The sequence below is a fragment of the Alligator mississippiensis genome, chromosome 13 (genome assembly GCF_030867095.1).
Source record: "Alligator mississippiensis isolate rAllMis1 chromosome 13, rAllMis1, whole genome shotgun sequence".
Lineage (NCBI taxonomy): Eukaryota > Metazoa > Chordata > Crocodylia > Alligatoridae > Alligator > Alligator mississippiensis.
The window spans coordinates 1,731,920-1,758,978 of NC_081836.1; the positions used below are offsets into that span (position 1 = coordinate 1,731,920).

General features: G+C 46.5%; 1 protein-coding gene across 3 annotated transcripts in view; it reads left to right on the plus strand.

Moving 5' to 3' along the window:
* The first annotated feature begins 852 nt into the window (after positions 1–852).
* ZBTB40 (zinc finger and BTB domain containing 40) overlaps positions 853–27,059 on the plus strand; it is a 36,687-nt gene continuing 10,480 nt past the window's right edge. The window contains exons 1-9 of one of the 3 annotated variants that reach the window (XM_019495290.2): positions 853–1,015; positions 6,582–7,372; positions 8,795–8,928; positions 15,376–15,571; positions 16,219–16,361; positions 20,343–20,538; positions 23,784–23,920; positions 24,389–24,587; positions 25,781–25,914. In XM_019495290.2, coding sequence (XP_019350835.1) covers positions 6,637–7,372; positions 8,795–8,928; positions 15,376–15,571; positions 16,219–16,361; positions 20,343–20,538; positions 23,784–23,920; positions 24,389–24,587; positions 25,781–25,914 — 1,875 coding nt within the window. In that variant the 5' untranslated portion in view covers positions 853–1,015; positions 6,582–6,636. The other 2 variants (XM_059716918.1, XM_006278384.4) reach the window with 2 other exon arrangements.

A 27,059-nucleotide genomic window follows, 5' to 3' on the forward strand; every position in this document is an offset into this window, starting at 1 on the left:
AAATGATGCACAGGCGGGGCCTGACCGTGTACGCGCCCGCGGTGGGTCCCGTGCCAGACGCGCGGCGGGGCGGGGGCTCGGGTTGATGGTTGTTGCATGCAGCGTTTCGGTGATGGCTGTCGGGGGTGGTTTGCAGGCGGTTGGACTCGATGTGAGCGCTGGAGCTCCCCGCCAGCCCATGGCGTGTCCGTGCCGCCACGGCGATGTCATACATTCATAGATTCATAGATGTTAGGGCCGGAAGGGACCTCAATAGATCATCGAGTCCGACCCCCATGTCGAACAGCTGGAGCAGGTGCAGCGGGGCAGGCAGGATGCGGAGCGGCGTGGAGAGGAGAGACGGGCGGGGTAGCAGAGATGCTGGAGGGGACGGGAGCGGGGCTTCGTTATGGACTCGCTCCCACCAGACAAGAGCAGGGGCACCGCGCGCACCGGCAGGCCGGCGGTGTGCAACCAACACGGGGACGCGCCGTTGCACACAGGGGCCCTCGCGGCCTGGCCCCGCTGCCCCAGGCCTGGGGGCAGCCCAGCGCTCGGCCACGGCCTCCCGGGAGGCACGGGGGCAGCAGATCCTAGGGGGGCAGCAGTTGCCATGGGGCAAAGGGACATCAGTTGCTATGGGGACAGAGCGGGCATCAGTTGCTATGGGGGCATCAGTTGCTGTCGGGGCAAAGAAACAGTTGGTATTGGCGGCAAAGAGACATCAGTTGCTATGGAGGCATCAGTTGCTATGGGGCAAAGAGATATCAGTCGCTATAGGGCACCAGTTGCTATGGAGCTGGGGGGGTGCGTAGTTCCCACGTGACAGGAAGCGTCCCCTCCCCTGAAGCAGCGATCACATGACCTCGCGCAGCCACTCCTGCGCCGCCCTCCCTCCCCACGTGACGCGGGAGACCCCCGCTCACCTCAAGATGGCGGCGCCCAGGCCAGGCCCCAGCGTCGTTGTTGAAGCTTTATTGTTCCCGCCGTGGGCGCCCGGCCAGGCCCCGTGTCCGCCACGGCGCGCCCAATAAAGGTAACCATGGCGACGGCCAGGCCGCAGGCGGGGGAGCGCGGCGGGCTCGGGCTCATGCGGGGTGCGGGCACGGGCTCCCCGGTGGCTGGTTGAACATGCCCGAGGGAAGCTGCACAGGAGATGCTGAGAGTCTCCCGGGGGACAGACGAGCGGGCGCTCGTCAAAATACACCTTGCGGCCGTCCCGCGGGCTGTAAAACATACGGTCGTGCGCGTCCGTGCACCACAGCGTGTCCCGTGGCACGCGGGTGCCTGGAAGCCTCCCGCAACAGCTCCCGAGCGGGACGCCGACGAGCGCGAGTGCCCCCGCGCGGCGTGGGTGCGGCGGAGACCTCGCGGGAGCGTGCGCCCGCCCGCCCGCCCGGGGCCGCGAGGGACTCATACGGGACGTGCAGCTGACGCCCCCGAGCCCGGCGCTGCAATCCAGAGGAAATCGCCCTGCGTCGGGAGCCGGGGTCCGTCCGGACGTTCACACACGATAGGATCCGTGCGGTCGCGTCGCCTGCCGCGCCCTGCCCTGCCTGGGAGCTCCCGCGGGGCTCCCGGGTGCGCGCCGCGTGCAAATTACAGCTGGATACAAACCGGCTATCAAGTCGTTAATGCGTGTTCTAGCTGTCACCCATGGCTGTTTTGCGTGTGTAGCTGGTCTAGGTCAATTGCACGGTTGACCGAGTCATCGTATAATGTACATAACACGTAGAGGGGGGCTAGAGTCATTAGGAAGGTGCCTAGTCATCTGCTTTTGCGGTATAAATATGCCAAGGGACGACCTCAGGACCTAGGTGAACAACTTTTCAGAAAAGCGCCCCCACCCCTCGGGAAGACGCGGACAAACGGACACGAGCTAATCGAGGAACAGTTTCGGCTGGACGTAAGGAAAAACTTCGCTGCTGTCCGGGTCGCTAGAACCTGGAACGCGCGTCCAGCGGCGGTGGTGCAGTCGAGTCGCTGTCTCTGGCGGTCTGTAAGAGGAGACCGGACAAATAGCTCGCTGAGCTCGTCGGAGCCCAGTTCCCCCCTGCCCCTGGCAGGGATCCCGACGTGGTGATCTTATAGGTCCCTCCAGGTCCTTCATTCTGTGGTTCTGTGCTCATAATGCCCCCGTCTCGGCAGCCAAGTGCCTGCTCTCTGCCTAAGCCTGACTGATGCCATGTGTCCTTTGCCCAAAGCCCTGTGGGGGGGCTCTGTCAGGTAGGTGTTCACAGAGCACGTGTAACACACTGACACAAGTTGTAGTTGTGACCACTTCTCTACTACACAGCTATGGGAAGAGGCAGTCGTGCAAGTCGCCTGCGTACCTAAAGCTTAGAGAGCATTCCTCTGATATGGGAGACATGGGTTATATTCCTTAGTCTGGGGGGGATTCAAACCCACAGCTCTCCCCACAAAAGAGTGCTATAACCACAAGGTGATGGCTATTCTGGGAAGAAAATTAAGTTACATGGTCCTTAAATAAAATTCAGAAATTGCTCTTGGAGCAGGAACAAAAAAGCCTGCGTCTCCTTGAGCACCCAGCGGAGTGCCTTGGCCCCAAAGCTGCAAAGTCATGGTTCTTGATCCAGGAAAAGCGCACACCAGCTGCAGGTGCTTCCTCAACCTGATGAAGGGTATTTATACCGAAAGCTGGCTAAGAAGAATTCCTCCAACTGCCGGGGGTTTGGAACAGGCTCCCCACAGAGGTGGTGCGGTCACCCACCCTGCATGATCTTCAGAAAGCGTCTTGATGCCCATCTTGCTGGGGTCGTCTGATCCCAGCTGTCTTTCCTGCCCACGTGCAGGGGGCTGGACCCGATGATCTGTAAGGTCCCTTCCAGCCCCTAGCAGCTATGAAACTGTTTGAGTTGGTCTAATGAAAGAGATTGGATTCACCCAAAGAACCTTGTCTGCCTGTGTCCTTAGACCAACACAGCTACAACCTACACCCCTGGTTCTTGGGATCACGCTTTCGTTCTTTCCGGGGTATTAATTCTTGCATTCTTTGCTGCACGGTGGCAGAGCCTCAGCTGGGGGACTGGAGAGTTTCCCCAGTCAGAGCAGCCATAGTCTGCTGGTTTTGGTATTCACTGGGGGTGAGGACAGTCTGTAGCTCCACCAGTTCCTGGGTGAGTGCACTAATCACTAGCGGTTAGGATGGGCACTGTGGTACTTCCACCACTTCCTCAAGGTCCATTTTAAAACAAAAGGCCAGCCAGCCCCTGCTCTGTCCTTTCACGAGTGGATGCCAATCTGGAGTGGATTCTGAGTGGAGGTGCTGGGCTAGAGCCCTGAGTCAAGCACCTAAGCCTGGGGGAAAAAGGGCATTTCAGACGCACCGGAACCCAGGAAAATAGTCCCCATTTTGGGCTGACCCTTCTTGAACAGTGTCCTTTTGAAAGCCTTTCCCTTAAAAACTGCAAGAGCCTTTTGATATGAAGATTAGGGCTCATTACAGATCATTTCATGCTCTGCCTGGTCTTAGTCTCATAGGAGGACTATTTTCTGCTGTGCTTTACTGAGACTAGATTGGCTCAATGAAGCTGCTCGAAGCAGCATAGAAAACACACTTCTACATTTAGAGCGTGGAATCAGTGCCCGATGTAAGCTCACACGACAAACAAGCTCAGGTCTCTGACTTGCATCCTGTGCTTATTACAGATGTCACCGAAACCTATAGAATTTCAGTATTGCATTTGGCATCCTTGGCCCAGCGAGGCACACCAGGAACAGAAATGTGGAGCAAACTTTGCCTTTATTGGCTGTTTTGGGGTGACAAGGTAATTTTGTTCTCTGATTGGGGCTGCCTCGTTCCGAGTGGGATAGGTAACAACCCTTGCTTCAGAGGATAATGGAAAACGCACTGTGATGACTTGGGGCATACCAATTCATTTTTTAATCTATTTTATTTCCGTTCGGAGTGTCAGTGCAGACAGATAGCCCAGGAAAACAAGCCGTGCAGTGGCTATATTCTGCCTTCTTTACAGATTGAGCAGGACTGAATATAGTCAAAGTGTTGCTTGTTTTCCTCTGTTATCTGTCTGCACTTCAGCTTTGAACTGAAATAAAATTGATTGAAAAACAAATTGGTATGCCCTGGTTCTTCATACTGAGTTTTACATTATCCTCAGGGAGCATTGCCTGCTCCTGCACTTTGGAGCACCCTAAAGGAAGGTAATGACCCTTCCACTTCTTTCAGCTCTTCAAAAGAATGATTTACTTCAGGTGGCAGAGGAAAGAAAATTGAATTGCTGCTCATGTTTTTCTGGCTTTCCGGTGGCCTCATGTTAAGGTCATCATCTCAGTAATGAGGAGCCAGAAAACTCGTAAACCCACACAAAAAAGTATTTAAATTCTGAGTTAAGACTGTCAATCTGGCCTTAAATCCTGCGTTCACAAGGCTTCTCGTAGAAGGCCTCCCATAGTTCAGAGCCTGACAAAACCCAAGGGAGAGGCAGAGTGAAAGGAGAGAGAGAATGATTCTCTGCTTTCTGTTTTCATAGATTTTTTTGGTTTAGATAAGGTTTGAAAAGATGGTTTGTGTGGGTGGAGCAGTGGCAGGTCAAATGCATGCTCTGCAAAAGGGGCCATTTCATGGTGAGAAGGAACTCTTCACCTTGAGTGACCATTTCAGTGCTGGGTTACTCTGCGCAAACAAGAGGATGCAATAAATGCGGGGTATTTCACGAGGTGAGTATGAGACCCACCGGCTAGTCGTCAGGTATCAAACACAAGGGAATGCTATTTATGTCTGCCTGGTTCCCCGCCTCCTTGCTAATAAATGCACTTTTGTTGCATTTGCTTTGAATAATTTTTTGTGTCTTAAAAGCTTGAACATAAATAGTTTCTCCTAGCATTTTTTGTACTTGGAGTCTTAGGACCACTCCTGTTAGGGAATGGCATTTTTCCTTGGCTGTCATGGTTTCTGCTATCGTCTGCATTGCACAGCTTTGAGAATAGCAACTACAAAGTACTGTCAGCAGAGGGAATACGAGACTGTGCATTCACACAGGGGTAAGCAGTTTTCCAGCTGCAGGCCAGAATGACCCACCCCAAGTCAAAAGCAGGCAACCAGGTGTTAGGACCATGCTATAGCTGCTGTTTGTCCCTGCGGCAGCACGCTCACAGCCAAAGCCCCTCATCCATGGGTCACATCCAAAGGTTCCAGCAGGCCAGATCCAGCCCATGGGCTGTAGGCTACTGTCCCCTGCATTAGGTTGCTAAAAAGCAGGGCTGTTTTGCTGTTTAATTTCTTGGGACTGCAGTGATGGAGATTAATATATATTTAATATTTTTAAAGAATATAAAAATCTACACGCTGTAAGAAAGAGCTACATGCTGTAAGACTTCTAAGATGATACACACATTTAAATGGTCCTTGGGTTATAATAATGAATGTTTAAAGTAGGTATGCATGTTAGTAAAGGTGGTATTCAGTGCCTTACACTATGCGGTGACTTTTATAATATTTGTTATAGGTCATGGCTGTACCAGAGGTATGAGATCCTTTTGGTGACTTTGCTGTGACATTGGCATGCTAATAAAGTCTGATGGTAACAGCTTTCTACGGGTAGGAAATCACCAGCATCACTAAAACCAGGGTTATAGCTAGTCTATTATTTTAGGAGCACCAGTGTCTCTACCTAATAGCTAAACTGTTTATCCGGTTATATATAGATGAATGGAGAGACATAGTTAGCCATGTTAGTCTGAAGTCAAGTAGAAGGCAGGGTAGATTTGTATCATACAGACTAACCAAAGTAGATATCTGTAGCGTCTGTGTGTGTGTGTGTGTGCTTGTGCGTGTGCACACATACATGTGTATAGCACAAGCTTCATCAGATGCTCACTTCAGCAGCACACACCCCAGACAGGCTCCATACCATGTGAGCACATGCTGGCTCCAGCCCCTGTACATAGCTGGCAGCACATGCCGGCCCCAGCGCTGGCATGGTGTACAGCACAGGTGGCTGGGCCAGGATGTATGCTGCACTCGGTGCCGGTTTGTGGACCCGATCTGGACTGATCCTGGATCCAATGTGCAGGGATGTCTTGTGGGCTCTTTGCATTGGGCAAACCTCACCCTATGAGTCTAGGAAGCAAATAGCTGCGAGAGACATTATGTGTTATGTTCAGATGGATGTAACCAAGAAAAATCCAACTCAGGTTTCATTCAAACATCCTTCATCTCAATTGAGGAGATTTCTCTGCCAAATTTACATAGTCATCTTGTCTTTCGAACTGTTTGCAATTTTTCAGGTCAAAAGAGCTTTGCAGGGAATGTGGTTTTGGTTTTGTTAGTTCATTCTCAAATATCTCTACTCAAACATTTAAAAAATAACCTCCCACACATTCTGTAGATACCATGTCTAGAAAACTTCAGCCCTAAAGGCAAAAACTGAGAGGCTGAAAACATACTCGGAATGAAACCTGTTCTGCATCGTTAACTGTGGTAGCTATTCCTGCTGTAATGCTGGATTGATCCTTTTAAAGCTAATGGAAAACTTGCATTAAAAATAGTTTAGTTTACTGCTGCTTTCTGCCTTGCTGTTGGCTCAGAAAAGTGCTAACAGGTTCTTTTATTTCATTTCTAGCTGGTTCTTGTAAAAGCGGTGTGAAAGCGGAAGAGGCCAAGAGGCCGCTGGAGCCATGGATCTTCCCAATTACAGCAGACAGTTGCTACAACAGCTGTACGCTCTCTGCAAAGAACAGCAGTTCTGTGACTGCACCATCTTTATTGGAACTGTGCATTTCAGAGCGCATAAGCTTGTGCTTGCTGCTGCCAGTCTGCTCTTTAAGTCTGTGCTGGATAGCACAGACACCATCTCCATTGATGCTTCTGTGGTGGCTCCCGATGAGTTTGCTCTCCTACTAGAAATGATGTATACTGGCAAGCTCCCGCTTGGCAAACACAACTTTACCAAAGTCATTTCTGTGGCGGACAGTCTGCAGATGTTTGACGTGGCCGTTAGCTGCAAAAACCTCCTCAGAGACCTCATCAGCTGTTCTGCTCAGGAGCAGGTAGTGAGGGACACCTCTGGTCTGACCGAGCCATCTGGAACTATCGAACCTAGTGATTCAGCCCAAACCAAAAGCCCTCCTGCTGATGGTATGACAGAGGCTCAGCCTCCAGAAGAGGTTGCAGTGCCTCCTGGCCCCGCAGAATCTGAAGTGGAAGCTGTCACCTCTGCCTCTGTGCAGGACGTTACCATGAATCACACCTTCATGCAGGAGGAGGTTCTGGAAGAGGAAAACCCAAGTGACTCCAAATCCCTTGATGAGGATGCGCATGCCCCTGCTGACCCCCAATCTCCTGCTAGACTGGAGAGCTGTGAAGAAGTGGTTGCTGAGCCTCTGGAGAAGGAAGAAAGAGTTGGTGATTCAGGTGAGAGACTCAGGGTCTGGTCATAACTCTGTCTCATGCAATTTTCAGTTGAGGTCACAGGTATAACTGATACGATTTGAACCCTGGGCACAAACCGCAGAGATGCTGCTGCTGCCGGGGAGAAGTGACAGCAGTGCCACCAGCAGACAGGGTCAATACCCCCTAGATCTCCTGCCATGGCTCCGTGCTGCCAAATCCCATCACCACTGGACTGTAGCAATGCTGAATCTGGTGGCACTGGCCTTGACCTCCATCCTTGCCATGAATGCTGCTCCACCTCCCATCACTGCAGCCCTCTTTACCTTGGCAAGTGGGTCCCTCGCACTGATTGTCCATCAGTAGTTATGCTACCGACTGAACTTCTTAATGGGACCCTGTTGCGTGGGTGGCGGTTGAGTTTATTTCTCTTTATTTTCTATTCTCTTTATTTTATAAAGGGATCCCCCTGCTATTGAGCAATTCTGTAGCAAAGATCGTCTTCCTCTTTAACCCAACACATCCCTCTGGGGCATTATACAGCACCCTTACACAATGGACCTCTACTCTGACATGTGCTAATTAGCACATGTTGGAGCAGAATTGATTACTTGAGTCTGCCGTGTGTCGTCTGGAGCATGCTAATTAGAGTGCTGCAGCAGCCTCTGTCACATATTCAGCATCCCCACACTTCAAAATGGTGGCAGGGTGCTTTAACTAAAGCTCACCCCTTCCCCTCCATCCTGGAGCATGTGTATAAATGCCCATAAAGTCTGGTTCCTGACGTTGTGCTCGTACCACCCACCTGAGCTTCTCTGAGCAAAGCCTGCCTGGCCTGTATGTATGCTTCTGCATCTTACATGTTCAATGCAGAGGTAAGGCAACCCGCATAAAGACAGGTGAGCAGAGAAGCCTGTTAATAGCTTATCTTTTCAAACTCCTGGTTAGCATGTGAAGAAATAAAGGTTGCCCTGGATTCAAGGTAAATATTCCATTTGCAAGCAGTGTCAAATGCACTTGTCCCCCTCCAGGCTGCATGTCACCTTCAGAAAGGATCTGTCAAACAGGTTTTCCTTGTGGTCTCCAAAATGTTGGCTATAAATTGATGCTGTTCACTCACATTATATTTATGAAAATTCCTTCAGTCAGCAAGCAAGGTTCTTTGAGTAGATGTGATATCTTTTATCAGACCAACTGAGTAGTTGGGGAAAAAGTTCTTAGCAAGCTTTCAGGCACATTTACCCTTCTTCAGGTGAAGGTGACTGCGCTCTTCAGGAAGGGTGACTGCACTCAAAAGCTTGCTAAGAACTTTTTTCCGACTACTCGGTTGGTCTAATAAAAGATATCACATCTACTCAAAGAACCTTGCCTGTCCATGTCCTTAGACCAACATGGCTACAACCAAAAATTCAGTTGGCAAATAACTCATCTTGTTCTCATACACAGAGTCAGGGAGCAAAAGCTGTGAACTGGATTTCCTGCTTCAGTATGAAAATGTTTTCTCAGAGGCCCTTTCTGACACCCCGGCTGTGCTAAAGAGACTGCACGAGTGTGGAGAACTTGACATCTCTCAGAAGGAGGTAGGTTTGTGTGTTGGGTAGGTAAGAGGTCTTCTCCCTCTCCTCACTCTTTAAATATACAGATTGTGTTGCAGCCCATGCAGAAAATTCCTTCACCAGGTAAGTCAAAAATTCTAGTGCTTAAAGACATGGCAGTGTCTAAAAATGGTGCCACTCTGGCTAAAGTGTTCTCTCTGGCTCAAGTGTTCTTGTCTTTCGTGGGAGGGGAGGGGACAGCGTAGAACAGCACATTGTGTGAACAGAGCAACAGGGAGATTGGCATGGGATTACAGGGAGCTAAGGCTCCTGTGTCTAATCATGTGCGTTCCTGGACAGTGCCCGTAAGAGGAGAGCACCTGTGAGAATACAGCGGCAGGGATGTATAGTGCAGGAAGTTAAACCTATCCAGCACCTTCTACTTGTAGGGAATTATCAGTTTTGGAAGGACTGTCATATGACCTGGCAAAATAACATTTCTTTGCCCTCAGTGAAGCTTCATAGTGAGAAGCTGCTCAGTTCTGTGCACAAATAAGTCTATCATGAGCAACACAAGGAGATTCCAGATATGCAGGTTGCTGGCCTGTCATCCCAGGGTGCTTTTAATGGAGAATGCTCCATTGTAGAAGCAGTGGTTACTGCTGGCATTGGTTAGTGCTCACTTAATGCTGAGGGATGTTTAGTATCCTGAACAATAGCAGCCTGGGTCCAGCCATCACATGAACTCGGAAGCCAGCAAAAAGGGAATAGCTAGTCCTAAAGCAACACTACTTTGGTTCTTATTCACAGTTATTTTTAGGCCCAGGCTGCATTTTCAATGAAGCAACTGCTAAAAGAGCCTGTCCTGCAACACAGAGGGTGACATTCTGTTTCCATTTAGTTGCTTAAGTGACAGTTTTCTACTTGTCTGCATGGACTTTCCTGTACTGCCCTCTTACCAAGGCCTTCTACATAGGCAAGCCTTGACCCTGAGCTGAGCCTTGCTGACTTCGGTGTGGCTCCATGCAGTTGGCATGTAATAAATTGTAGCATCTGGGTCTGAGATCATAGTCTGAAAGCTCAAAAAACTGTTCAGACATCTGACCCTGAAAACACTGTACAATTTTTTAAAGGCTATGAATAAATGCAGAATAAATGAGAAATGGATTTTCTTTAAACCTTCCAGAAAAATTGCTTCTCGGTTTTAAACAAGCATGAGAATTTTCAATCCCAAAGATAATAGAGGTGGAGGAGGAATCCCAAGCCATTGTAACTAAGGGCTTAGACTAAAACGCCCAGCTCGGCCACATCTATCACTTTGCGAGTTCCCTTCTGGGATAAACAAGATGTGTAGACACCAACACCAACTCCCTGCTTTATTTCCAACAGCGAGTAGCTCTTTCTAGCAATGGCTTAGTGTTGTCTTTAGGGAAACAGTGCTATGTTTTGAAGTCATGCTTAAAGTGTAAGTTTGGCTCGGAAGAGCTGAGCTCAGGATGTAAAATTAAGGTTGCAAATGTGTCAGTGGAAGGATTCAAAGGATTTTCTCTCCTTTTGTGCTATTTTAAGTCATTTGCTTATAGTCTCACTTATACCTTGTGGCAGGTAATAGCCATTTTAAAGGCCACTGGAGTGGTTGTGTTGAAGCTGTATAATGAGAAGTGTTGTTCAGGGAGTTCCTCTTTCTGCTTCACGCAGCCTTTGCTGGGAGCGCTCATCCTGCTGCCTAGGAGATGTTCCCTTTTCTGCCATGCTAGTGCCTCTTTTCTGACTATTTCTTCTTTGCTGATGAGAAAAAATATTATAGGTGTTTTCAATATGGCAGGACTGGGCAAATTGTCTTAGTACCAGAGCTGGTAAATGTTCATGGTGACTTCTCAAGGCTGCTCCAACCTGCTCATTAGATCGAAGGCAGTTCTGGCTTGTAGGTACTTTCATAGATTCATAGATTCATAGATGTTAGGGTCGGAAGGGACCTCAATAGATCATCAAGTCCGACCCCCTGCATAAGCAGGAAAGAGTGCTGGGTCTAAATGACCCCAGCTAGATACTCATCTAACCTCCTCTTGAAGACCCCCAGGGTAGGGGAGAGCACCACCTCCCTTGGGAGCCCGTTCCAGACCTTGGCCACTCGAACTGTGAAGAAGTTCTTCCTAATGTCCAGTCTGAATCTGCTCTCTGCTAGCTTGTGGCCATTGTTTCTTGTAACCCCCGGGGGCAAGTTGCCTTGGCTTTGGCTCTGGGATTTCCTGTTTCCAGATCTTTAGCTTTAGGACCCTTTTGTCATCCACGAGTATGTATTTTGTCCTTTGGAGCAAGTATCTGGCACTTTTAGGGAAGCACATGCTTTATGCTCAGGTTTTAACCTAAGATGCCTCTTCTCTATTTCTTGGTATATCGAACAAAATGTGCATATTCCTGTTTGTTATTTGTTTCCTTTAAGGAGTCTTTTGGTGCATGGCCCAGTGAGCTCATTCTCTTGTGCCTCTGAGGGATTTTTGTGCAACTACATTCTGCTGCTGGAAATGGAAAATGCAGACATACCCTTGATGAGCTCGTTTTTTATTTAGGAAGATCTGATTTGTCCTCTGTTTAGAGTCTCTCTGTGTATCTCTCATATAAACTATTGCTATCTAATTTGGTTCTGTCTTGGCTCAAACCTGCTTGGAAATGAGAACAAGACAGAAATTGCAGTAATTTGGGGAAGCGTGGAAGAGTTTTGCTGGTGTCAAGTCTTATCTTCCTGTGCTCTCTTAGAGAAACTCAATTCAAATTATTGCACAGCTCATTTGTTCCCTTTACTTCTGGGTTCAGATAAAGCGGAGGAGAGTTGATTCTTCCATGTAGAATAAATGTCGCTGTGCTTGTGGATCATTTCCGTTGTAAAAGGGCCTGTCCAATTGTTGTTGGCATCTTTGTGCAGCAGCAGGAATTTCTGGACAACATCGTGCATGTGTGGGCTCCGTTATCTCCTGCATCCCGAGCACTGGGTAATTGTCTAGAACTTTGCTCTTTTTAGTCGAATCACAGCTACAAAAATGTTCTCCATTGTGGAAAAACCTATCCGGAGGTTCTGGCCTTGACCGGGCCTTTTCCCTGCCTGGGGAGTTAGTAGGTTGACCCACTTCTTGCTAATAGGGACAAGGTCCTCTAAGCTGCATCATTGATTTGCTGGACTCTGTTGTCAGGGGATCTATGAGAATACCTGTTTGCAAAATGAAAAGACCCCCAGTCTCTGAACCCCCCCATGTGCACTTGGACGTGTAGATTTTCTCTGTGACTAGCATGTGTCATGGCATCTGATTAACTTTATGGTTTGGTTATAGTTTGCTTGTTTTTCTGTAGTTCAGATATGTAAAACTACTCCCTGCGCTGTCTGTGCTGATGTACTCTCTGGGTAAAAACTCTGCACTGTGGTGGCAAGCTTCTAATAACTCTCTTACATTTGCTTCAATGCTTGCACTTCAAAAATTACTCGATGAAAAAAACCAACTTCCTTTCACAGAAGACTGATCATTATGCCTCTAAAATTTTCCCAGTGGAATGCACTCATTTGCAAATGGCAAACCTTGTGTTGGAGGAGACTTCACAGCAACGTGCGGCTAGAACTAGGAGTGCTGCTTCTCTTCAAGAGAATGTAAATAGGACCGGCTTGCAGAAATAGCACCTGCCTTGTTCGGGGTCAGTTAACCAAATGTATTTTGGTTTGTATGTGGGATGGAATGGGCTGGGGAGGAAATCCAGCATGTAAAATAACCTGCATCTTGTAGTTTTTTTTCTGCATAGTTTTCTATGATCCATTTTTGCCATCTCTCCACTGTTTACCTTTTCTCTGGAACTGCTATCCAGGCACATCTCCCATGCCAGCAGATTCAAAGGAATAGCTCTGTAGTCAAGGTGTACAAGGCATCCTGTTCTAAGCCCATGTGTGTGTGCACGTGTGTGTGTGTGCACGCGTGTGTGTGCGTGCGTGCGCGCACGTGCTTGTATTTCCCTTCTTGCCAAACATTTGGGGGAAATGCCTATGTGATTTGAAGTAACCAGGCTATTTTTGGATAATGCAATGCAATTGCTTTTTCATTTTTAAAGAATGTTGCTTGCTGCCACCTACTGACTCTCCCAGACTTGCTAGGACTCGATCCTTCAAAAGATTCAGCTTAAATTTTAGGAAGTTACTGATGCAGATATGTCCTGGCAACGTTTACTGTCTGGTTCAGTTTAGTTTTAAATGGGACTCCCAGCAGAAGTTATAACTCAGGGAGATCCATACAGGTTCTGCCGTTTCTTCTGCAGAGTACTGTACCATTTGCAGGACCAGCTGCCCATTATAGCTGTAGTGGATGTTTCCCAGACACAGTAGATCTAAAATAGCTTGAGATGAACCCGTACTGGCAGGGCCTTTCCCTGCTCACCCCAGTGGTGCAATCATAATGGTTCTGACTACACTTATGGGCCAGATTTCCCTGTAGTTGGGACTATTTTTTTAAAGCGCTCAACTACTACTTAGGTACCTATGCCAGATGGAGGGCATTCAGAACATGTAAACATTGTTCTCAGTGGAGCAGGTGGGCATTAAGGACTCTTGCAAACCTAGCTCATTTATGAGAGTTTTACAGATTTTCAGGGGGTGAAATTTTTTTTGAAAGAAAAGAAATAAATCTCTAGTGTAGTCATGTTTGAGAGCCTAGGGTTATAATCATTAACAGCGGTTTGCTCGCCTTTTTGTCCCTGAAAAGAGTTTCAAAATTTAATGTGGAATAAATGTAAGGCAAGATTTGGAGCTCTGCAAGTCAAATTGCAGCATGGTTTAAGCCCTTCCAGGACAAAAAGGCATTTTCAATAGTAAATATCTCTATAATGCACCATTCAGCATTTTAAAAGTACTGAGTGGCTTCAGTTCTCAGGGAGGAATGTGCCGGAGAGAGGCTGATCCAGAAATAGGCTGTGAACAATAGGACTTTTCAGTTTCAGAAAACTGATCTCGCCCGGTCTGCCTGCCTTCTCGCCAGCAAATTGGAAAAGCATTAACTAAAACATCCATTGAGAACGCTCAGCAACCTCGAGTTGTGCTTAGCAATTCTGTTTAATCCTGGAAAAATTAGCAACAGCGCAAATTACTAGTCTGAGCAGGGACAGCCCCATCCTGAGAGGTCTTCAGCCCCCTCGGCTTTGTCACGGAGGGGCCTTAAGGAAGGGGCCAGGTGTGCCAGGCAGTAGAATGGACAATATCTCATTATCAGCTTTTTATTACAAAATACCCGCCCCATTAAAGATCTTTAAGGTCTCTGTTTCTGTGCGTCTGCTGTGTTGCCTTTCCTCCTGCAGTGCCTTTATAAAGAACCCGTGTAGTCTGTGTTGCTGTGTTTGGCAGTAAAATGCTGCGAGCAGGGTAAGAGCGAGGGCGCAGGCAGCTCTCCCTCTGCGGATGCGCTTTGCAGGAGGTCGCTGCACTGGCACACGGCTCGGCGATATGAGAATTCACACCTGGTAGGAAAAGCAAGTTCACGGCCCCCCTGGCAGGACGTCAAGCAGCTCTATTCAGTCTTTTTATCATAGAAACAAAAATGACAATGACAGCACAAAATGGCCGTTCTCTCTGGAGTGATGCCAAGCGCTCCACTTCAAAGGTATTTTTATAGCCTCCCTGGGGTCTCTCATAAAGGATGCCTGCTCTGAAGGGCTAGCTCCTCTCTTGGAGCACAAGGGAGCTTGTACCTTCAGGGGCAGCATTTATAGCATTTAAACGCTCCAGGGAGATGGGAGTGAGTTCCAGCTTTGCTTTTTACACCTTTTATTTCCCTAACTGCATGAGCACATTTTGCCTCTGGTGTCATTGTGGGATGTAGGGCTAGATTTCAGAACCCCAGCGCCTGATTTTCCAAAGTGTGAAGAGTCCACGCCACCAGAGAAAGCCATGGGTGCTGCACTTGATGTCTCTGAAGATCAGACCCTAATGCTTTAATGAGGACTGTGTCTGCTTCTGGCAGGAGAGCTGCGATTCCTGGATAGTCTGCCTTACAACTCCATTGTCTTCCTGAAGACAAGTGTCCTCCTTGTTGTGCGCTTTAGTCTGGTATTCCCTGCTCTGGCCTTAAACTGCCCAAATTCTGGCGTTGTCAATGGATTTTATTAGGTTCCTCAGCATTACAGGAATTTGGCTCCTTGTGAAGAGGCCACGTCCAAAGAGACTTATTCAGGTTTGAAGTAGGGCCACTCGCCAGCTGTAATTTGTCAAGCTGACAAGAAGAATAAAAGCTGGCAGACCGAGCTTGTCACTCTTCTTCCTGAGAGCTCTCGGTGAATACAAGGATCACTTCCTGTGTCCAAGTGTAGTTTTGTGTGCCCGGAGGGAACGCGCTTCTCCAGGCAGCATCTCTCCAATCAGCAGGCTGTAATTCTGTGCTTATTTAAAAGCTGAGGGTACTTTGCCCTTTGTGTAAGCCAGCAGAGGGTTATTCACCCATGCTGGCATGTTTTCTATTGCTTTTGCAGGCACTAGTGGCATGTTTGGAAGGTGCAGGAGAACAGTCAGGATTCAAGACACTGCTCAGCAAGGTGAGGGATGAGCAGAGCCTGGATGCTCAGACTGTCGTGTCCATGCTGAAGCTGTTTCAAGACACCTATCCCAAGATAAAAGCAGTGCTGCTGGAAAGAGAGCAGAACAGTGGAGAGATCCTGCAGCAAACAGGTAGGAGAGCAGGTACTCCCCTTGTACAGAAACAATCAGAGGAGCTTGATCCTTGACAGGTGCCACCATGCTCTGCTCCCAGCAGGTCAGGGTACTTGAGCCTAGAAAAATTGCTTGAGCCTTAGCTCTTGCCCACATGTGATAAACCTGCCAGCACTAACAGATCATTAGCCTTTTGGAATCGGGTTTTGCATTTTCACTTCCCAAACTGGACATGTCTGACAGCGCCCGTATTGGAGCAATCCCAGGAGCGCGCTCTGCCCTTCACTAACTGTAGGTCTACATCAGTGGCAGGGTGACCATCATGGGTCAGTGCTCGACTGTGCCTGAGGACCGAAAGCTCCTTTTCTTGCTTTTGTTTGACAGAAAGCAGTAGCCTTGCAAACCTGACGTTAACCTCCAGCTTGCTTTGCAGCTTTGTGCTCTGTTAGATAAATGAGACGTTTTCCTTTCATAGAGTTTAAAGAGAATAATAAAGTGTTTTCTTCTGCTGCTTGCACTCAGTCTAAGCTTTGCTATTCACTTAGATCTTTCACAGAATCTCATTGTCTCACTTCAGGAGAAAATACCTTGTTGTCACTAACTTCACATTGACTCATGTGGTTGTTTTTTTTCTTTTCTTGTATTTCCAAATCTTTCTCCCACAGAGAACACAGAACAGGGAAAGACCCTGTCTGCTCTGTTGGTGGAATGCAGGGAGGAGTTGATCCAGAGCATAACACAGCTGAGCCCCATCATCCAGTTCCTCAAAACAGCAGAGGAAGGATTCCTGACGAGCTTGGAGAAGCAGGTAACATCTAAAATACAGGGAAGCTGTGTGCGTGTGTGAGCAAAGCACCTTCTTATCGCATGGTTTTCTAGGTCACACTTAGTTCCATGGCCTATAGACTACATATGTGACTCATAACTTTGGGGCTGAGATGAACACCCCCTAATGCAATGCTGAGTGCCCTGCGTAGCTGTGCTTGGGGGAAGGGTTGGAGCCAGAAGTCCTCTGCGCTAAGCTCAGAGATAGCAGCGCACTACCATGGGCTACAGAGATTTAGTTTTAAAGGAACCGTTGAACCTCTGCATCGACAGTATTGCTAGCTTGATTAGCAGATGTGTCACTCTCTCTAGGCTTGACTTATTGGTCAAGTTGCCTTGGAGAGCTAGCTGCAACGTATTTTCTTGTTGTGCTCTGTGCAAACAGTTGCCCATATGTGTGGAACATCCGCTCCTCAATGTATATGTTTCTGTGGTTCTGTACTGGCGTTTCACAGGATCCCTTCCTTGCTCATTGTAATGTTTGGTAGCCCAAGTGAGCTTCGTCACCTTATAGGAAAGGAGAGGGATGTGGGGGGACTTGGGTAGAAGCCGAGGCCTCATTAAACTAAAGAGGAGGATGTGAGTGAAGTTGGGAGGGAGGCCTGCCAAAAGCTCAGGTCTTGATAAGGCAAGATTTTGCTGAAGCCTTATCAAAACAGGCAGGCGCAGAGGCCTCAAGTCTGTCCAACAGATTCAGTTTAAACTAAGTGGGAGAATAAATGCTAAAAAAGTCAGTAGCTAAGACTTTTTTTATGTTGAAGGGGCACATTTTGAGGAATTAAGGGGAACCTGTTAGTGAGGCTCCAGGACTTAAATGTAAAGAGGGCTTGGGTTGTCTTTAGGTCAACTATACCCAAACTATCTAGAAATTGCCTCCCAGGCAAGGGGAAAAACATGTAGGGTTGGGATCCAGCCCTGTCCGGGTAAATAACCATGTTAAGTAGGGTATTAAGGAGCAAGCAGACAGCTTGTAAGGAATGGAAATAGGGATTAGCCAACAAAGAGACCTACTTTTCTGAAGACAAAGAATGTAGGGATAAAGTGTGAATTGCCAAAAATCAAACTGAGCTAGTCTTTAAAATGTTCTTTAGACATATAAATAAAAAGAGACCAAGAAAAGAAGTAGGAGTGTTTCGCAGTGAAGAGGGGTAAGAAAGTAAAAATAAGCAAGGAACGGCCCAAAAATGAAATCAGAATTTTGCTTCGGTTTTCAGTGAGACTGGCAGTATCCCTTTGGGGCAGAGGTAGAACGACTAACGATAGCATTGAGGATAGGGAAATGAATGCAATACAGCCTGGGTGTTTTGCAGGGTTAATTTGTAGAATCATAGTAAGGCTGGAAGGATCCTCTGGTAGTCGTGTAGAGTCCAGCCCCCTGCTTTAAGCAGGTTCATCCCTGTCCAAACCATCTCGTACAAACCCTTATCTAACCTATTCCTAAAATGACACGATCAACCCTGTTGCACCTAGCCCCCTTGCAAAGATGAGGGTTTGAAAGTATTCTGGGATATATGGAGCCACAACAGACATCTCAGTGAGACCACTGAAGTGCTCCAGCTGTTTGCTGTATCTTTTGTTTCAAAGGATGCAACTTTTCCAATCAGCTACATGGGAGCCTGATGACCCCCAGCTGATCAAAGAAATGGTGGCCTTTGAAGTACAAGCTGCAGGAAACAACTGGGCGGATTGTCCCTAATTTAGCAATCTGCTGTGAATTAAGTGGTTGCAAACCGTCCCTATAGGAAAAATACTGATTCTACTGGGATACCACAACTGAGCCAAAAAAACCACAACTCAAGAGTTCACTGCCCTCAGGTGTGGGGGTTGGGGATGAATAATCTCCATCCCAGAATATTAAAAGAACCATTATACTTAACTACTGCAAAGATGTTTAATAAATCCACCGAACTAGCAGGGGACTGTGTAGCTAAAGAATAGCAAACCTATTTAATAAAGAGGAAACAAAGTGGTCTGGCCAACTGCATACCTGTTAGCCTGAGCCCAGCATTATTAAAGGCTCCTGAATAAATTTTGAAAGAATAATGATACTGTGATACAAACAAATTAATAAATGCAGCATGGATTTATCAAAAGTAAATTATGTCAGACTAACCTGAAATCTTCCTTTGCTAGGGTGAGATCCACTGTACCAGTCTGCACTTTGTAAAACATTTGATGTGGTATCACTTGGGAATTTATCAGTTAACACAGAGAAGATAGAGATTAGTACAAGAATTATTAAGTAGATGAGGATCTGACTAAAGGGCAGATGACTGCAGATTATGCTGAAAAGAGAACTTATCAGGAGAGAAGGAGGTTGCTGGTTGAGTTCCTATAGGATTGGTCCTGTGACTGGTTTTATTTAATAGTTCCATTAGTGACCTTGGTACAAAAAGGAGAAATGTGCTCATGAAATTTGCTGATGGTACAAAGTTGGGAAGTATGTTAACTCCCATGGAGGAGGATTTGAGTATCGTATAAGAAGAACTGGATGTCTGAGAGGACTGAAGGAATAGAAATGAAATTTAATAGTGCAAAATGCAGTGTCATGAATTTAGTAATTAATAGCAAGAGATGAAAACTAGACCTTATCTAGAGTACTAGGTATTGCTTCAGTCACTCATGTTCAGGAAAGATACATTCAAACTAGGACAGGTATAAAGAAGGACTCTTGGTTTGATCAAGGGAATGGAGAGTCTGTCATGATAGAAAACTAAAAGAGTTGGGCCTGTTCAGCCTAGGGAAATGGAGGCTGAGAGAAGATATATTGTTCTGAAAAGCATTGGGGGGTGGAGGTGAGCACCAAAGAGAGTTTTGAAGAACTATTTAATGTCAGACTAACCTGACATTGTGGCCAGTGTGGACATAACAATAAATGTAATGTGAATAATGAACAGATTTAGGCTAGAAATCCAGGGAGGGAGAGTCCAGGCTGGTTTTCTGATAGAAGCAGTGGGTGCTAAAGCCTAGCCAATTTTAGGTTGGAGTTTGGTAGTTTTATATGACTTGGTTGCCTGTGATGGCACGAGACTGAACTTCACTGCCCAAGGGTTTTTTCCAGGATGACGTTCTAAAACGCCGCGAAGTGTAGCTTCAGAGCTGTGCAGTTTGTGCAGCCGTGCTTGTGTGGAAGGCTCTTTTTGTTGTGGGTATGAAAAACCTGCTGTTTGAACAACACTTTCGTATGTGTTGTGATATATTTTAGGCTCAACCTTGCTTGTATTTGAATGCGATGTATTTGTCCTTTGTGACTGTAATACTGATGTATTCAGAGCTCTTCTAATCTTGTGATTTGGTATTGATTATACCTTGCGTGAGGCATGTCTCACATGACTGGCCCATATAAATAATCCTTCAGCCTATAAAATATTTATTAAAGTAACAAGGTTTCTCTCCCTTTCCCCATATCCCTGCTTCAATGACAAATGGAAAAGAGAAAACAAGCCTGGGTAAGGGACAAAGACTGAAATATTCAAAAAGGAAAGTGTTTCAGTAAAAAATTACAATAAAAGGGCAGTAATTTTGAAACCTGCAGCAGAAACAGCTCTATGTTTTGGCAGGGTGTTTTCCATTTTTTGACCAATTTTAAGAACCAGACTTCATGGGAAACATAATTTGACCCTGTGCAAAGAAGGGGTCAGTGAGCCGCCTCTAGCAGTGGTTGGCATCAAGCCCCCCAGCTCTCTGGATCGGATTCAGTGGCTCTGCAGGCTGGATCTGGGTCCCGGGTCCTAGGTTGCCTACCTCTGGCTTATACTTATTTTCCAGAAGACATGTTAGAGATATAGACTGTGCTTAAATACTAAAAGTATGGGCCTGTGATAAATAGATATGTGTTTACTAGAGCTCTGTATAATTTCATAATGTTCTAGGCTACCGCAGATCAATCAGACCTGTGAGACATCAGGATTTTCTCTTAACTCTTCTCTTTACTGACTGCTTGGTTATCTCTTTGCTCCTGCAGGTGATTCTGGATTGCTGTGAAGGCAGCTCCCAGGAGGTGGGGGCAATGGAGAATCTGCTTAGGAAGGTGGTGGAAGAGAAGACCCTGAAAGCTGAGAGCTTGGTCAAACTACTTGGGGCTGTAAAAGCAGCATTTCCTGATCTGCACCTTCTGCTAGACAATTTGGCGGCAGCAGCAGTTGTGTCTGAGAACAAAGGTATTACTGGATCACTCTTTCTAGATTAGTAGCTCCATGAAGATCATCCACCATTAAGTTTGGATGCCTGTCTGAACTTGAGTCAGGTTTCTAGAACTTAGAGATAAATACAATGCGCAGGAACAGAGCAAGACCCAAGGCCAGGACGCAGGTAAAGTTATAAGCTGTGCAGCACATGGTTTCCCATGCGCAACGACTGGTCATAGCATGATGATGAGGATTAAAAAAACTCTTTGTGGCTGTGCTGGGTCCTACAACTGATGTTTCCCACCCCCTGGAGAAAGGCTTTAATCACTAGGTTATTAAACCTAGTGATGGTAGGGTCCTCCTCTTTCTTCTCTTGATCCTTTCCCCCTGGCTAGTCTTGTTTTTTCTGCAAGTAATATTTTAGGGAGTTGCACAAGAGTTACACATTTTCCTTGATAAAACAGGATGGCAGCAGAGCAGAGTGGCTGGATCTGATCTGTTTTGAGGAAACTCAGGACAGGTTGAGTTGTGCGCAAGCGAGTAGGATCTAAAATCAACAGAAGTGGCTCCAATTTATGTGGCAACCTGTGTCTGCATACGTCTAATTACTATTGGTGTTTGTTTTGGGGCCTGCAAGTGTATTTGTAGGCATTTATGCAGTGCCTTTGGCTAAGGAGCTGAGTAGTTTGCTTTAATTCCATTAAGTCTATTGTCCTGTAGTTTAATTAGAGATAAATGCAATAGGATGCAGTGAGAGAGCTCTGAGGCTTCAATGGTTAGGTGCTTAGGATGCATTAGAACTAACGGATATTCTCTGGACTCGAACTGTGGAAAATGGGTCTTCCTAATTCCTTTATAGCTAACCCCAGTTTGTTGGCCTGTTGCAATAAGTTAGTAGCCCAGGTCCTTTTGGGCACGTGTCAGTGTCACTGACGGCCGTCGGTCCCTACCTGGCAGTCTCCACTGGAAGACAAAAGGTGGACTGGCGGATGAAGGATAAAGTCCCCTCTCACTCTGGCAGGTAGTACATCCCTATCTCAAGTATGGGAGGCCAAGGTATATGCCTTCTCCCTGTTTGCTAAGTTTCAGTCCTTATTCTGGCTCCTCCAACCCTTCTTGATATAGTTATGGATACACTCACTCTCCCTGGTCATCTCTCCCTTTATTCTCTCTCTGTCCTGGGCACCATAAAGCTGCAGGATCTCCTTGTCAGCCTCTTTCAAGCAGTAACCGAGATGGCCGTCCATCAGTCCAGGAAAAGTACAGTTAATGGAGAAGTTCTTTGTGGCAGCATGTCTGCTCATGGTCCATGCTTGTCTGACACATCCAGGCAACACACTTCTGGGCAGCAACCCCTTACACCTTGCACTTCCTCTCCATCTGATAGCCTCATCTGAGATCATTGCCCTACCTTCCTCCCTACACACACATTCTTGGTTTTTCCCCCATTAATTTCCCTGTGGGACTTGAGGTTGTTTGGACATTGTGAAACCTTTTTAGTTAATGGGGACCATTTCACTCCTGAATTTAGGTAGCCAGCATCTTTTACCGGTCTGAAGTTACTTAAAAAGAAAAAAAATGAAATTGAAATGCGGTGAAATATAAATGAGCGTTTTTCAGAAAGCACAATTGTGCTTGTAATACTGCTACTTCCCTGTGCAGCAAACATTCCAGGCAAGCCGTGTGCATTGTGATTTGTTAAGCGCCATTGCTTCCCTTGAAACACCAGACACCCAACCTAGTTAATGATCTAGTGGTAATACCCATTTTGGGGAGGAGCATTCCTTAATTACATAGAGTTGAATCTTCTTAAATTGAAGCTTGAATAAATAAAAGCACAATTTTTTTTTACCTTGGAAATAGAGGGAGGGAGAGAGCGGGCTATGAACACCTCTTTCTCCAGTTTTGTAAATCTAGCCTCGAGAAAATTATTTTCACCTATGATTATTGAATACGTTTGGGTAGAGTTTGTAGAAATTGCTAAATACCTTTCAGAAGAGCAAACCATCTTTATTCACCTAAAATACTCAGCCAGCTCTATTCCAAGGTCACATTGACATCTTAATTACATTGTGGCTATTTCCTGATTCTTTAACACTTTTTTTTAAATGTCTTTTTGTAATCCAGAGTTGGGTTCCACCTCCCCGCCATATATTTATCAAAGATAACCCAACCCACATCGTTGTAAATTATATTGAACTGTGGGCATTTGGATCTTTGGAAATTGTTGGTATATTTAATAATTGCACTCTTTGAAGAAGGATACAGTCCAGAGAAGCTTCACACCAGGGTATCAGAGTCTTTTTATTACAGAGCATAGGCTCTCTCAGTATATCTACATCCAAAAATCAGCGATGGAGCCTACCAGCAGGGGAACTGAGAGACTGAAAATCTCCTTGCAGTATTGTCTTCATGTCCTAGTTTAGACCAGTCCACTGGCCTTGTGCAGAAGCCAGGCCTTTGATCTTTTGTGCTAGGACTGTGTCTGATTCTTTGAAGATGCTAAAAATATGGTATGCAACCAAAAGATCTATTTTTATACGTGCACAGTGTACAATCCAGATTAGGGGTCATCAGCCTTTTGCTGGTGTGGGTCAGAGCTTACAACATGGCTGTCACTGTGGGCCAGAAGTCTGGGCAGCAGGCCTCGCAGCAAAGGGGAATGCTGCGGCGTGGAGGGTTGGCATGGCACAACTCCAGATCAATCCCCTGTGCTGGATTGTTTCCGAAGGCCAGATCAGACCTCTTATTGGGCTGGACCCAGCCTGCAGACCATAGGTTGCTGATCCCTTCTCTAAACTGTCATCTTTTTTTATATACATAAAAGTGATGAAATGAATGACTAATGGCAATTGGGTTGGCTAAGCAGTGGGCTCCAGTTAGCTCAATGCACTATGCGTCTGATATACAGCACTCCCGGCAGGGCCCTGACTTGCTATACTTACTGACTGCTATTTCAGTACAGCACTAGCAGCATACCTCAGACATGATCCATGCCCTTGCTGCTTGACTCCTAACACCCTCATGCGGAGAATCTGCTCTTCTTCCAGCCTGTATCATGAAAGAATTGCAAACAAATGGTGTCTGGAACCGCATAGTATTTATTACTTGTATTCAGCCCTTGGTTTCAAAACCAGATCTGTCGTAACAGCTTAGCGTGCTATTGAGGCCCCAGTCTGGTTTCTTATTTGTATTTGCCCTTTAACTTTGAGTAGGAAAGATGCTTCAGAATAATGCATGATAGTGAGCAGATACTGTTTTTATTCATTTGCATTCAGCCAAATGGAGCCCAGAGGATTATGGGACTGAACTATTAAGACAATATCAAGAAAACTTTGCAGAGCTCTTGAAAGATTCCCAGATATTGCTGCAAGGGATCTCAAGTGCACAAAACATAGCTCCTGGAGAGAAAGAGGTGAGTGGATAGTCTGTGTTACGTCTGCATTTCTGATTATAGCGTGGGATTTTGCTCGGTCTGCATGTAAAAGACCAGAGAGCACCTGATTGTATCACTCATTGCTGCACCAGAGTCTTGAGACTTGTGTTGTTGCTGAAGTTGGGTTAAGATGTCTTTAGCATCCATCTGCTGCAGCAAAAAAACCCATCTCTAAATCTAAACCTAGAAGTCACCAAAGAGCAACCATTTGCTTCAAGTCTCAGGAAATGGCTTCTATTTCTGCCTGACTTAGTGTGGCCTGTGTGTGCATGGTCTAGCTTATCCTTGGAAAGCCTGTTTGCTTTCTTGACTCATGTTCCTGGTCCACAGCATGGCAGGGACTATAGGACTGAAAGACAGACTCTAGCAGGCGGTGACAGTTGGCTAATCCATGAATGGGCAGATAGACAGTTGTCTCATTAATACCTTGGTGCTGGTCATTTGAAGGTAATGGAACGGATAGTGAAGCACGCAGCTGGCGTGGGTGGTTTCAGCGCGCTGGTCTCCGCAGCGCTGGAAGGCCAGGCTCTGTCTGCGAGTACCGTTTGGCAGCTGCTGTTGGAACTGCGAGAGGCAGAATATCCACTGAATGCGCTCATCGACGAAATTCAGAAGGAGCCAGGTGCAGACCTTTTTTTCAAAACAGGTAATGCTCTCAGACTCCGGACAGAGCTGCTTTATCAATAGATTCCTCCAGATCCTCATTGATCCCGCCGGATCTTCTTGTGCTTTTCCCTTTCCCTGGCTGCGGCGGTACATTAACTTGCCAGTCAAGTGATGACTAAGCACATCAAAGCATCAGGCACAGATGCTTATCTAAATGCTGACCATCTAAACCCTGGACTGCTTGTCCAAATTCCCTGGATTTGCACACTGAGCTGGAAATGTAGTGTTAGGCCAGTTTTCTTGAGCCACGTCCAGGATACAATTCATGTAGATGGGACTGGAAATACCAGAGAAACAACTTTCCTTCTGGTACTGTGTAATGCAGGCATCATCCCAGTGCATTGTTTATTGCAAGGAGAAGTAATGGGATGCAGGGTAGGAGACCGAATTGTTTTTTACTGAATTAACTGGTGCAGCATTTGGCCCTAGAAAGGGAGGAAGCTTTGGCAGAGAGGAAGGATGCCTGCCTTTTTTTGTGACCCTGTGATCCTTGCCAGACAACAGAAATGCAGTCCTTCTACTTCCCTTCCCTGCTGTCACTTGTATTAAGAATTCCAGAAATGCCATCAGGCTGAAATCCTATGAGACTGAAAACATGAGCTCATGAGAGCCTTAACCCTATTCCTGAGCCTTCCTGCAAACTTCCCATTCTGTGATCACATTTTTCTACAGGAAAAATGCATTCCTCTCCATTTGCTGAGTGAAAATCTCATACAAACCAGAGAAAGATTCAACTAGCTGACTTGCAGTACAGGGACAGTATCCAATGAGCCCACCAAACACACCAAAAGTATATTGCATCTTCTAATTTCTCTAATTGCAAAGATTCTAGACACCACTGGTGATAATAGAGAAGTGCGGTGATTTTTTTTGAGTTTGTCACGTCTCTCTGAATGAGTTCCTTTAAAATAATTAAGAAGGTTTATTTCATCTCAAAGCGGACAAACATTGAAAGCTGCATCGCTCCTTCACATCTTTGTTATCATTGCCACAGCCAGTGCCAATAAAGTCTGCAACTTAGTCCTTGGCTTCCCTTTGCTTCCAAAGGGAAGTACACCCACTGAGAAGGGGTTGTCTTCTGAAGTTGGCTGAACAGGGTTAGTAAAGCTAAGATTCTTTGGGCACATCCCAGGTTTTTTGTTTTATTGTTTGTAATGGCTTTCTCTCCTTCAGTGGCTACCAGTGAAAGTACAGCCATCAAGATAATACTGAGACACAGCGAGCTGATCTCAGAGGCCATCAAGCAGAGAGCGGGACTTGAGGACTTGGCTCCAGGAGAAGTGGGTCTCACAGAAGCAGTAAAAGAGGTACTGAACGGGTGACAGTGGCAGCACACAGCTGTTCTCCGCTCTAATGTAACGTGCAGCCTGTAATGCCAACAGATTTTAGCCTGCAGCGTTCCAAGCAGAAATTACTTAGACCTGCATAGGGCTCAGTGGGCTGGGGCATGTGTTCTCAGCAATACCTTTCCATTGAAATGTTGGCATATCAGGCATTTTTATCTACATTATGCACGAGGCTTGGGCTACTGCAGGTTGCCAGAACGGTGCTCAGTTGAGCAAAGTCTAGGTATCCTGACATAAAGCTGTGGCTCAGCTCTGCAAAGTGGCACAAATACCGTATAAAGGTGGCTAGCATGGTGTGGATTTTCATGCAGCCTGGAAGACTCAAGGCTGCCTGATATGAATGATGGGTTCCTTGGGGACTTGTTGAGTGTACCGTACTGAGGCTAGACTTGGCTTTACCAAAACCATTGAATTTAGGTGCTCTTTAACAGTGGGAGCCCACCCTGATATTCAGTCCTAGGGAAGGGAAACTAGACGGTGTATATGCAGAGAAGCAAAGAAATCTGCTGGTTTCCTCAGTCTCTGAGAGATTCATTGACATAGCAGTCTGCAGCCACTCAGTCTGCTTTTATAGTTATCCAAACTAAACATGTCTGACGAAGAAACACCCAGATCATCAATAGCTGTCCTGGCCCAAAAGGACTCCCTAGAAATATTTTCAGCTATTTCCATGCTGCTGATTGTGCCATCAGCAGTTTGTGTTTCTGTGGCTAAGAAATGGAACAATGGCTTCAGTACCGTGGGCTCAAGGTTAAAGGAGAAGAAAAGCCCAAACGTAACTGGAATGGTTTAGCTTAATAATAAAGCTGGGGCTGGCAACCTACAGTCCTTGGGCTCCATCTGGCTTGTGGAACCATTAGATTCAGCCTCTGGAGCTGGGGGACTTCAGTGGCACTTGGTAGTTGGGGGACTTAGCCTACACCATATCTGGGTGGGGGGAAGAAGCAGCAGCAGCCAGGTCCTAGCAGTGACCTGCTGCAGACCCAAGCTGGGTCATTTTGGCCCACAACCAGAAAACATTGTTGACCACTGCTCTAAAGCATTGTATCTGTCCACCAAAGAAAGGCCAAAGTTATCAGTTCACTAACAATGTCTATTGTTAGCCC